The sequence below is a fragment of the Nicotiana attenuata genome, unplaced genomic scaffold (genome assembly GCF_001879085.1).
Source record: "Nicotiana attenuata strain UT unplaced genomic scaffold, NIATTr2, whole genome shotgun sequence".
Lineage (NCBI taxonomy): Eukaryota > Viridiplantae > Streptophyta > Magnoliopsida > Solanales > Solanaceae > Nicotiana > Nicotiana attenuata.
The window spans coordinates 114,795-126,018 of NW_017672406.1; the positions used below are offsets into that span (position 1 = coordinate 114,795).

The following is an 11,224-nucleotide window of genomic DNA, read 5'->3' on the forward strand; positions in this document are numbered from 1 at the left end:
CACTTGTTTTGTAAGAATTTTGTCGTAATTCGTTAGATTATGAGTTTTAAATAAGTGACTTATAATATTTACATCAAATCAATAAATATGATGTGTTTGCATGTACGATTCTCTCACTTGATCATAACTTATTAGTATATACTCGTGTCATGATTAAATCACTTAACCATAAAATTTTATATAACTTAATTTAAATATCAGGTGCATGTAATTTTTTTTTAATATTCCTACTTTATATACTTGGCAAATGATTTCATTTTGCATATTTATGAAAATGCATCACAAAATTGTTTCTTTGTATTTGTCTCTATGTATAACTTCCATCAACCTCTTATCAATGCATTTTCTTTAGTGGGACCTCAATCTTCTTATTTATACTCATCTCTATGTGTTCTTCTCCCTTCAATCCTACAACACTTCAATTCTTATCATATCATCATCTCAACACCACTGCCTCTAAAGCACTCATTTTTAATTGATTATATTTCTTCCCTTTTCTAATTATTATGGCTTTATTCCTTCTTTCTTTGCTTTTCCTTTTCTTGTTCAATTCAAGCAATGCTCAGGGTCCCCCTTCTCCTGGCTACTATCCTAGTTCTAAGGTTCAATCTTTAGGGTTTAGCCAGGGTTTTAGAAACCTTTGGGGTCCTCAACATCAATCTTTGGACCAAAGTGCCTTAACTATATGGCTTGATAAAACCACAGGTCTTTAGTTCTTGTCTCTCTTTTATTTCTTTGTATGCAATCATTTGTCATCGTTGATTTTCTTACCCTTCTTTTAACTCACTCCTCTCTTTATGATTGACTCTTTATGATTGATAAAACTACGACAACCGTAGATTCCCTATTAGGGTCAGAGCAATTTGAGAAATGATTGATAAAACTATTAATTTTCACCGTGGCATTCCAGGTGGAATTTTAATTGCTGGTGTGGAATTCCGTTAAAAATAGGGGTAAATGTAGCTACATTTCTAACGGCAGGGACTTAAATGTGCTGATAGTATAACGGGGGACAATATAATACTATTTTTCAAAGTATAGGAATAAATCAGACCTATATATTACATTATAAGCGATATTTGATTGTGTGTAAATATCTTTTACACCCTCCACTAGAATTTTTCTAATCATATCCTCACTTTCCTTTATTGCACATTTGTTTTGAATTGGCTCTCATATTTCTCATTTGTTGTATTTTTCTCATGTATTTAAATATAGGGGGGAGTGGCTTTAAATCTCTGAAGAATTACCGTTCCGGTTATTTTGGCACTTCCGTGAAGCTACAACCTGGTTACACTGCTGGAATTATTACTTCTTTCTATGTGAGAACAAATTTAATAAAAAAAAAAATTATTTTTACTGATTTTTTATTATTTATATAATAATCATTATTTCCTTTTTCATGAATTCTGTGGTAGCTTTCAAACAATCAAGATTATCCAGGGAACCATGATGAAATTGATATTGAGTTTCTTGGAACAACGCCAAATAAGCCTTATACTTTACAAACAAATGTATACATCAGAGGAAGTGGAGATGGAAATATTGTTGGGAGAGAAATGAAATTTCACCTTTGGTTTGACCCAACTAAAGCTTACCACAATTATGCTATCCTTTGGGATCCCAATGAGATCATGTTAGTCTTTTATTTAATTGTCTATTTTTAGGAATTAGGTGACATAAAATATATAGTTATGCTATTTTTGTCAAACGTCAAAAAGCATTCTCATTCATTAATGTAACCACTTAAGGCCCCATGCAATTATGCAAATGTTTTGTTTTAGTTGTTTTTTTTCTAACGCGTCTTTGCTATTGTTTTCTTTGATTTTGACTTGTAGATTTTTTGTCGACGATGTTCCAATCAGAAGATACCCTAGGAAAAATGATGCTACATTTCCACAAAGACCTATGTATGTGTATGGTTCAATTTGGGATGCTTCATCTTGGGCAACAGAGGAAGGAAGAATTAAAGCCGATTATCGGTACCAACCATTCGTCGGAAAATATAACAATTTTAAAATTGCTGGTTGCACGGCTAACGAGAACCCCTGGTGCGGACGCTCGACCTCCAGCTCTCCGTCTAGAGCTGGTGGGCTGAGCCGCCAGCAGATAGCGGCCATGCTATGGGTGCAGAGGAACTCTAAGGTGTATGATTATTGCCGGGACCCCAGAAGAGACCATACTCACACTCCTGAGTGTTAGTATGGTTCGTAAAAGAAACTAAAGTAAATTGCATTAATTGCATCATAAAATTTCATACTGTAAGTGAATATAAGCTGAAGTCACGAATAAAATGGACGACGCATGTAAAAGAAATTTTATTTTGGAGTGGCTTGAGATGGTCCTACTTGCCAATGAATAGTTGGAAAGAGTAGTTGAAGCGTCCAAGTCTCCAAAGGATTTCAATGTGAATTTTTACTTTTGTTTTCTTGAAATTTATGTAAGTGTGCATTGAACATGTTTCCTTTAAGTTTCGGGTCGGGGGGGGGGGGGGGGTAATTGTCAAGAATATTGAAGAAAAAGTGAGGTTGATCTTGTCCGCTTGGGATATATTTGGTCATTTCACCAGAATTGCCTTTCAATTGTACTTTATCTTTGATTAAATGTATTTTGTTTTTTAATATATGATTGGCAAAGAAAAAAATATTACATAGTAAAAAATAAAAAAATTCGAGTGTTATATTTTCAATTTCCAAATCGCTCCTTCTTGTCCAAGTTGATGGCCAAAAGCATTAATAAGCAAACTCTATATATAGTACCGACAGTTTTCCTACTTTCTAAGACAATAAAGCTGGAATTTTCTTTTGATCATTAGCTTTAATGGATATTTATTAGGAAGTTGAAGTATTATTTCTTAAACGCAAATTTTCTTACGGTTTATCTTCAATGATGTCACGACCCCAAAATCCAACTAGTCGTAATGACACTTAACCCAACTCGTTAAGCAAGCCAATTAGCAATAAACCACAATATAATGATAATGATAAGAGTCAAAAATAACTTCTCACGTTTAGCTTTCTTCCAAAATGCTCTAGGCGCACGTTAGTTAAACGTACGCCGAGCTCGTAACCATGGCGAGAGGAAGAGGTAGAGGAATAAATACAGAGCTGGTAGTACAAATCATGAGTTTCTAAGATTTAGAGTTTACAAAGCTGATATGCATTAAATACACCATCTGTTCGAAACGCGCATAAACAGTGTCACGACCCAAGTTCGCGCTCCGTGAACATGTCGTGATGGAATCTAGTCACTACGACTAGGTAAGCCTAACAATTTGAGGAAAGGAACCACAATGCTGAAAAACTAATAAAACTGAAGATAAACAATATAAAAACATTTAAGATGCCGCTCGGCATAAACCAATGCAATATCTCAAAAACTGAACAACTCCTAAAACCCAGAAACTCAAGTATCACAAGCTATGGATACTACATAGTGTTCTAACTCCAGAATGTCTAAATCAAAAGAAATACAGAAGGGCTATAACTACAAGAGAGACTGGAGAGGGACTCCTCGGTCTGCGGGCGCGACAGATATACCTCGAAGTCTCTGACGAATCGCCTCGCCTCAAGGATAGTAGGGCTGAGTCGAAGAACCTGGATCTGCTCACGAAAAACATGTGCAGGAAAGGGCATGAGTACACCACAGCGGTACCCAGTAAGTGTCAAGCCTAACCTCGGTCGAGTAGTGACGAGGAAGGTCAGGGCCCTACATATATATATATATATATATATATATATATATATACACAAACACACACATAAGAAAAACGAAACAGTATGAAGTAACACAGTATAATAATAAGAATAACAACAGAGAGAGAGCATCACAGAAAGAGTACAGCTCAACACAGAGATAACAACCGGGGATCTACCAAGATATCGTCCTGTAGCCCCCAAGTGTAAATATCCAGCAACCCGGGATCTACCACGATACCGTCCTGTAGTCCCCAAATGTAAATATCAGTGGATCTCCCGGGTGTCGTCCTGTAGTCCAGCTCATAGTGTGCGGGGATCTACCGGAATCCCGATCCGTAGTCCCAAATGTAAATACCCAGTACTGGGGGAACCTACCGGGTGCAGTCCCGTAGTTCCATATAACTGTGCAGGGGGATCTACCGGAATATCAATCCGTAGTCCCAAATAAACATGCAAGGGGGATCTATCGGGAAATCGCTCGTTGTCCCAAAGTAAACACGCAACAACAACATGAAGAATATTAAATTCAATCCAGTTTCATACCAAGGTAAACAGGTAATTCTAACCTAGCATGCTACACAGAATTCAGATAAAGCAGTTTGAGCAAGTAAAATAATTGAGTCACTTAGACTTGCTTTCCTAAGCTAACAGTAGGCTTAAATTTCAGGTAGTGTAAACAGGGAAGAAATACACAATTATAGTTACTTAATGAAAATCGGATTTCCAACAATTAGCACATGTGCACACTCGTCACCTTACGTACAAGGCATTTCATATATCAACAATACCAAATCCTAAGGGGAGTTCCCTCCCACAAGGTTAGGCAAGCCACTTACCTCGAATCGGCTCAAAATCAATCCGAAAATACGCTCTTGACACGAGTATCCCACTCCAAATGGCCCAAATCTATTCAAAGTAATTGCATAATGTAAATATAACTTCAAGTAACTAATTCAACTAATTAATTCGAAGCTAATACGCGAAATTAGAAAATCGCCCAAAAATCCTCCCCGGGCCCACGTCTTGGAATCGGGTAAAATTTACAAATTCAGAATCCTCACACTCTCACGAGTTCATACATACCAAAATTATTCCAATCCGACATCAAAATCTTGATCAAACCCCAAAATTAGGCTAAAGAACCTTTTCCAAAATTTTCCCAATTTCTCATCCCAAATCCGAAATTAGATGATGAATTCATGATTAGATTAATGGGTCATAAGCAAAAAGGAGTTAAGAATCATTACCAGTTAACTCCCTCCGAAAATCTCTTCATAAATCGCCTCCTACCGAGCTCCCAATTCAATTTTCCAAGTTTTGATTTCAAACCCTCGTTCTTCCCCTTTTCTGACCAGTGGATCTGCATCTGTGACTCTGGGACTGCACCTGCGGTCCTGCTTCTGCGGAGACTAAGCCGCACCTGCGACTTTTCATTAAACCAACAATTCCGCACCTACGACCTCTTGTACACAGATGCGGTGCCGCTTTTGCGGTGCCTGGGCCGCATCTGCGACCAATCCCAATTTCGCCTCAGACCGCACCTGCGGTCCTCCAAACGTTTCTGCGGTGCCGCACCTGCTGTCCCATACATGCAGGTGCGGTTATGACAGGTTCAGCCATCTTCAGATTTCTCCTAAGTCCAATTCAACTTCCGTTAAGCACTCGAAACTCACCCGAGGCCCCCGGGACCTCAACCAAACATGCCAACCAATCCTAAAACATCATACGAACTTATTCCAACCCTCGAATCACATCAAACAATGCTAAAACCACAAAACACTCTCCAATCCAAGCCTAAGGATTTCCGAAACTTCAAATTTCCGCTTTCAATCAAAAAGCCTATCAAACCTAGTCCGAATTTCCTGAAATTTTTCACACACGTCCCAAATGACATAACGGGCCTACTCCAACTTCCGAAATTCCATTCCAACCCCGATATCAAAATCTCACTATCGAACCGGAAATTTCAAAAATTCGACTTTAGGCATTTCAAGCCTAAACAAGCTACGGACCTCCAAAACACAATCCGAACACACCCCTAAGCCCGAAGTCACCCAACGTTGCTAACAGAACCAACTGAATTCCATTTCGAGGCCGTCTTCACACTGCTCCGACTACGGTCCAAATTCTAAAGCTTAAACTCTCATTTAGGGGCTAAGTGTCTCAAAACTCTCCGAAAGTCAAAACGAATCCTCCCGACAACTCACAATAGCAGGAATAAGCACGGGAAAAGCAGTTAGTAGGGGATCTAGGCATTAATTCTTAAAACGACCGGCCGGGTCGTTACATCCTCCCCCCTCTTAAAACATTCGTTCGTCTTCGAACGAGCATAGAGAGATACCTGGAGTAGTGTAAAGATGAGGGTAACGGCTGCGCATATCCCGCTCGGTCTCCCAAGTTGCCTCCTCGACTGGCTGACCCGCCACCGAACCTTTACTAATGCAATGTTCTTTGACCTCAGCTTCTGAACCTGCCTGTCCAATATCGCCACTGGCTCCTCAATGTAAGATAGATCCTTGTCCAACTGGACTGAACTGAAATCCAATACGTGTGACGGATCACCGTGATACCTCCAGAGCATCGAAACATGAAATACCGAAGAACTCCTGCCAAGCTGGGAGGTAAGGCAAGCTCATAAGCAACCTCCCCAACACGCCGCAATATCTCAAAAGGACCAATAAACCTCAGACTCAATTTCCCCTTCTTCTCAAATCTCATAACGCCCTTCATAGGCGAAACCCGAAGCAAGACCCGCTCTCCAACCATGTAGGAAACATCACGAACCTTCCGGTCCGCATAACTCTTCTGTCTGGACTGGGCTGTACGGAGTCTATCCTGAATCACCTTAACCTTCTCCAAAGCATCCTGTACCAAGTCTGTGCCCAGTAATCTAGCCTCGCGCGGCTCGAACCAACCCACCGGGTATCTACATCGCCTACCATACAAGGCCTCATACAGTGCCATCTGAATGCTGGACTAATAGCTGTTGTTGTAAGCAAACTCAGCCAGTGGAAAGAACTGATCCCAAGAACCTCCAAACTCCATCACACACTCGGAGCATATCCTCAAGAATTTGAATAGTGCGCTCAAACTGTCCGTCCGTTTGGGGGTGAAATGCTGTGCTCAACTCTACCCTAGTGCCCAACTCATGCTGTACGGCCCTCTAGAACTGTGATGCGAACTGAGTACCTTTATCTAAAATGATGGAAACTCGAATACCATGCAGACAGACAATCTCCCGGATATAAATCTCCGCCAACCGCTCCGAAGAATAGGTAGTACACATAGGAATGAAATGCGCGGACTTGGTCAGCCGATCCACAATCACCAAAATGGCATCGAACTTCCTCAAAGTCCGTGGGAGTCCAACTACGAAGTCCATGGTGATCCGCTCCCACTTCCACTCCGGAATGTCTATCTGCTGAAGCAACCCACCCGGTCTCTGGTGCTCATACTTTACCTGCTAACAATTGAGGCACCGAGCAACAAACCCAACTATATCTTTCTTCATCCGCCTCCACCAATAGTGCTGTCTCAAATCCTGATACATCTTCGCGGAACCCGGATGGATGGAATACCGCGAACTATGGGCCTCCTCTAGAATCAACTCCCGAAGCCCATCAACATTGGGTACACAAATCCGACCCTACATCCTCAATACCCCGTCATCACCAATGGCAACATCTCTGGCATCAAATGAGGGTCATCAAACTGACGCTCCCGGATACGATGAAACAAGGAAGACCGAGAAACCACACAAGTAAGGACCCTTCTAGGCTCCGAAAGATCCAATATCACAAACTGGCTGGCTAAGGCTTCAACATCCATCGTCATGGGCCTCTCTGCCACTGGTAGATAAGCCAAACTCCCCAAACTCTCTGCCCGGCAACTTAAAGCATCGGCCACCACATTGGCCTTGCCCGGGTGATACAAGATAGTGATGTCATAGTTCTTCAGTAGCTATAACCACCTCCTCTGGCGCAAATTAAGGTCCTTCTGCTTGAATAAATGCTGCAAACTCCGGTGATCAGTATAAATCTCACAAGGCACCCCGTACAAATAATGACGCTAGATCTTCAAGGCGTGAACAATAGCAGCTAACTCAAGATCATGGATAGGATAATTCTTCTCATGCACTTTCAACTGTCTGGACGCGTAGGCAATCACCCTACCGTCCTGCATCAATACCGCTCCGAGGGCAATACTCGAGGCATCCCAATAGACAGCATAAGACCCCGAACCGGTAGGCAATATCAAAACTGGAGCTGTAGTCAAAGCTGTCTTGAGCTTCTGAAAGCTCTCTTCACACTCTTCCGTCCACTGGAACGGAGCACCCTTCTAGGTCAGTGTGGTCATAGGTGCTACAATGGATGAAAATCCCTCAACAAATCGATGGTAATAACCAGCCAAGCCAAGAAAACTGCGGATCTCTGTAGCTGAGGATGGTCTGGGCCAACTCTGCACTGCTTCCACTTTCTTCGGATCCACCTTTATCCTCTCACTAGATACCACGTGACCCAAGAATGCCACGAAATCCAACCAAAACTCACATTTCAAGAACTTAGCATATAACTTCTTCTCTCTCAAAGTCTGAAGCACTGTCCTCAGGTGCTGCTCATGATCTTCTCGACTCCGGGAGTATACCAGAATGTCATCAATAAAGACAATGATGAACGAGTTAAGATATGGCTGGAATACACTATGCATCAAATGCATAAAGGTTGCTGGGGCATTGGTCATCCCAAATGACATAACTGGGAACTCGTAATGACCATATCGAGTCCTGAAGGCAGTCTTCGGGATATCTGGCTCCCAAATCTTCAACTGATGATAGCCTGAACGCAAGTCAATCCTAGAAAACACACAAGCACCCTGTAAGTGATCAAACTGGTCATCAATACGAGGCAAAGGATAACGGTTCTGCACTGCAACCTTGTTCAACTGGCGATAATCAATGCACATATGCATAGAACCATCCTTCTTCTTCACAAACAAGACAGGAGCACCCCAAGGTGATACATTGGGCCGAATAAAACCCTTATCAAGCAATTCCTGTAATTGCTCCTTCAACTCAGGAGGAGCCATACGGTATGAAGGAATAGAAATGGGCTGAGTGCCCGACAACAGATCAATGCCAAAATCAATATCTCTATCGGGCGGTATGCCTGGAAGATCGGCTTGAAACACATCAAAGAAATCTCGTACTACTGGGGCTGAATCAACTATAGGGGTATCAATACTGACATCTCTCACATAAGCTAGATACGCGTCACACCCCTTCTTAACCATACGCTGAGCCTTAAGGAATGAAATAACTCTACTAGAAGTGTGATCTAAAGTGCCCCTCCACTCAACTCGCGGTACACCTGGCATAGCCAGCGTCACGGTTTTTACGTGACAATTAAGAATAGTATAATGGGGCGAAAACCAGTCCATGCCCAAGATAACATCAAAGTCTACCATGCTGAGCAATAACAAATCGGCTCTGGTCTCAAAACCACTAAGAGCAATCAAACAGGACTGATAAACGCGGTCCACAACAAGAGAATCTCCAACAGGAGTAGAATCATAAACAGGAGAACTCAAAGAATCTCGAGATACGCCCAAATGCGGGGCAAAATAAGAGGACACATAAGAATAAGTGAAGCCTGGATCGAATAAAACCGATGCATCTTTATGACAGACCAGGATAATACATGTGATGAAAAATTGGAGGCGACAGCCTCAGTACGGGCAGGAAGGGCATAGTATCTGGCCTGGCCTCCCTCTCTAGGGCGACCTCTACCTCCCCGACCTCCACCTCTAGCTGGCTGAGCAGGTGGGGTCGCAACTGGTACTGTGATCATAGCCTGAGAACTCTGCGGAGCACGTTGTGGCTGAGAAGTTTTTGAAGGTGCACCCCTCCCAAGTCTAGGGCAATCCCTCACCATATGGCATGTGTCACCATACTCAAAACAAGCTCTAGGAGGACGTGGTGGCTGTGACTGGCTCGGGCTAGGTCTGCTGGACTGACCACTAAAAGCACCCCGTGGGACAGGCACACTAGATACTGGAGGTGCATAATAAGGCTTCTGAGGTCTAGGAGGAGCTGGAATACCACTGGTTGCTGGAAGAGCTGAGTGAACGGGGAGACTCATATAACCCCTACCATGACGAGCTGCAGCTGGGGCACGAGCACCAGAATAATGGCCTGACTCTCGAGACCTCTTGTCCTCCCTCTCCTGTCTGTCCCGAGCATGCATACCCTATACTCTCCTAGCAATGCTCACCACCTTCTGATAAGAAATATCCATCTCCAACTCCCGAGCCATACTAGACCTGATGCTGGGAATGAGCCCCTCAATAAATCGGCGAACCCTCTCGCGAACAGTAGAAACCAAAGCTGGTGCATGTCTAGCCAAGTCAGTGAAACAGACAACATACTCTGAGACAGTCATAGTACCCTGGCGCAAATGCTCAAACTCTGCGCGTCATGTATTCCTGAGGCTCTGAGGAACATACTCTCTCAGGAACATATCTGAAAAATGAGTCCACGTTAGGGAAGCTGCCTCATCTGGACTGTCTAACTCATAAGTACGCCACCACTGATAGGCGGCTCCTCTAAGCTGGAAGGTAGTGAAGGAAACCTCGCTCGATCCTGATATACCCATGGTACGGAGGATACGGTAGCACTCCTCATAAATCCCAGAGCATCATCTGATGCTAGTCTACTGAATGTAGGAGGCTGATACTTCTTGAACCTCTCAAGCCTCTTCTGCTCCTCCTCTGAAGCTACTGCCCTCTCCTCGGGCTAAGCTGGGGCTACAGGCTATGCCGGTATAACCTCTGGGACCTGCTCAACATGCACTCGCTGCTCACGAGTGCGGATGGCGGGAGTCTGTGCTCTTCCCTCGGCCTAGGATGTGGATGCAGCAAGGGGAAGCAACCCTGCCTGAGCTAGAGTGGTGTACATACTCATAAACTACGCAAGAGTCTCCTGGAGAGCTGGAGTAGTAGTAGCAGTAGGCGTGTCAGGCTCCTGGGCTCCAGCTGGAACTGCTGGTGGTTCCTCGGTAGCAGCTCGCGCGGGTGCTCCGGCTGCACTGCGTGCGTGTCCTCGGCCTTTACCTCGGCCCCTACCTCTGACGGCTCTCGCAAGGGGCGTGGGTGTCTGGTCACCTCCAGTAGCACGTGTCCACACCATCTGTGAGAGAATAGAAGATAGAAGTTTAGAATTTCGATATCAAAAATCTCGCACGACAAGGAATTCAAATAAAGTGGAATTTTCTTAACAGTTACATAGCCTCCCGTGGATAAGCACAGATGTCTCCCTATCGATCCGCGAGACTCTAATAAACAGGCTTGTGATTCATGACTCCTATGAACCTAGAGCTCTAATACCAACTAGTCACGACCCAACTTCGCCCTCTGTGAACATGTCGTGACGGCACCTAGTCTCTACGACTAGGTAAGCCCAACAGATTGCGGAAAGGAACCAAAATGCAGAATAACTATTAAAACTGAAGATAAACAATATAGAAGCATTT

General features: G+C 43.3%; 1 protein-coding gene across 1 annotated transcript; it reads left to right on the forward strand.

Moving 5' to 3' along the window:
• The first annotated feature begins 388 nt into the window (after positions 1-388).
• Positions 389-2,689, forward strand: LOC109213073 (xyloglucan endotransglucosylase/hydrolase protein 31-like). The gene is made up of 4 exons (XM_019376824.1): positions 389-705; positions 1,219-1,322; positions 1,419-1,636; positions 1,839-2,689. Exons 1-4 carry the CDS (start codon positions 507-509, stop codon positions 2,200-2,202), a joined length of 885 nt encoding a protein of 294 aa, XP_019232369.1. The 5' UTR covers positions 389-506; the 3' UTR covers positions 2,203-2,689.
• The last annotated feature ends 8,535 nt before the right edge of the window (positions 2,690-11,224 follow it).

Bases quoted from the DNA above. Each gene is read 5' to 3' on its own strand.
- LOC109213073 (XM_019376824.1), top strand. From the start codon at position 507: ATGGCTTTATTCCTTCTTTCTTTGCTTTTCCTTTTCTTGTTCAATTCA. The intron at 706-1,218 runs GTCTTTAGTTCT...ATTTAAATATAG, and splicing joins ATGGCTTGATAAAACCACAG to GGGGGAGTGGCTTTAAATCT. The intron at 1,323-1,418 runs GTGAGAACAAAT...ATTCTGTGGTAG, and splicing joins GAATTATTACTTCTTTCTAT to CTTTCAAACAATCAAGATTA.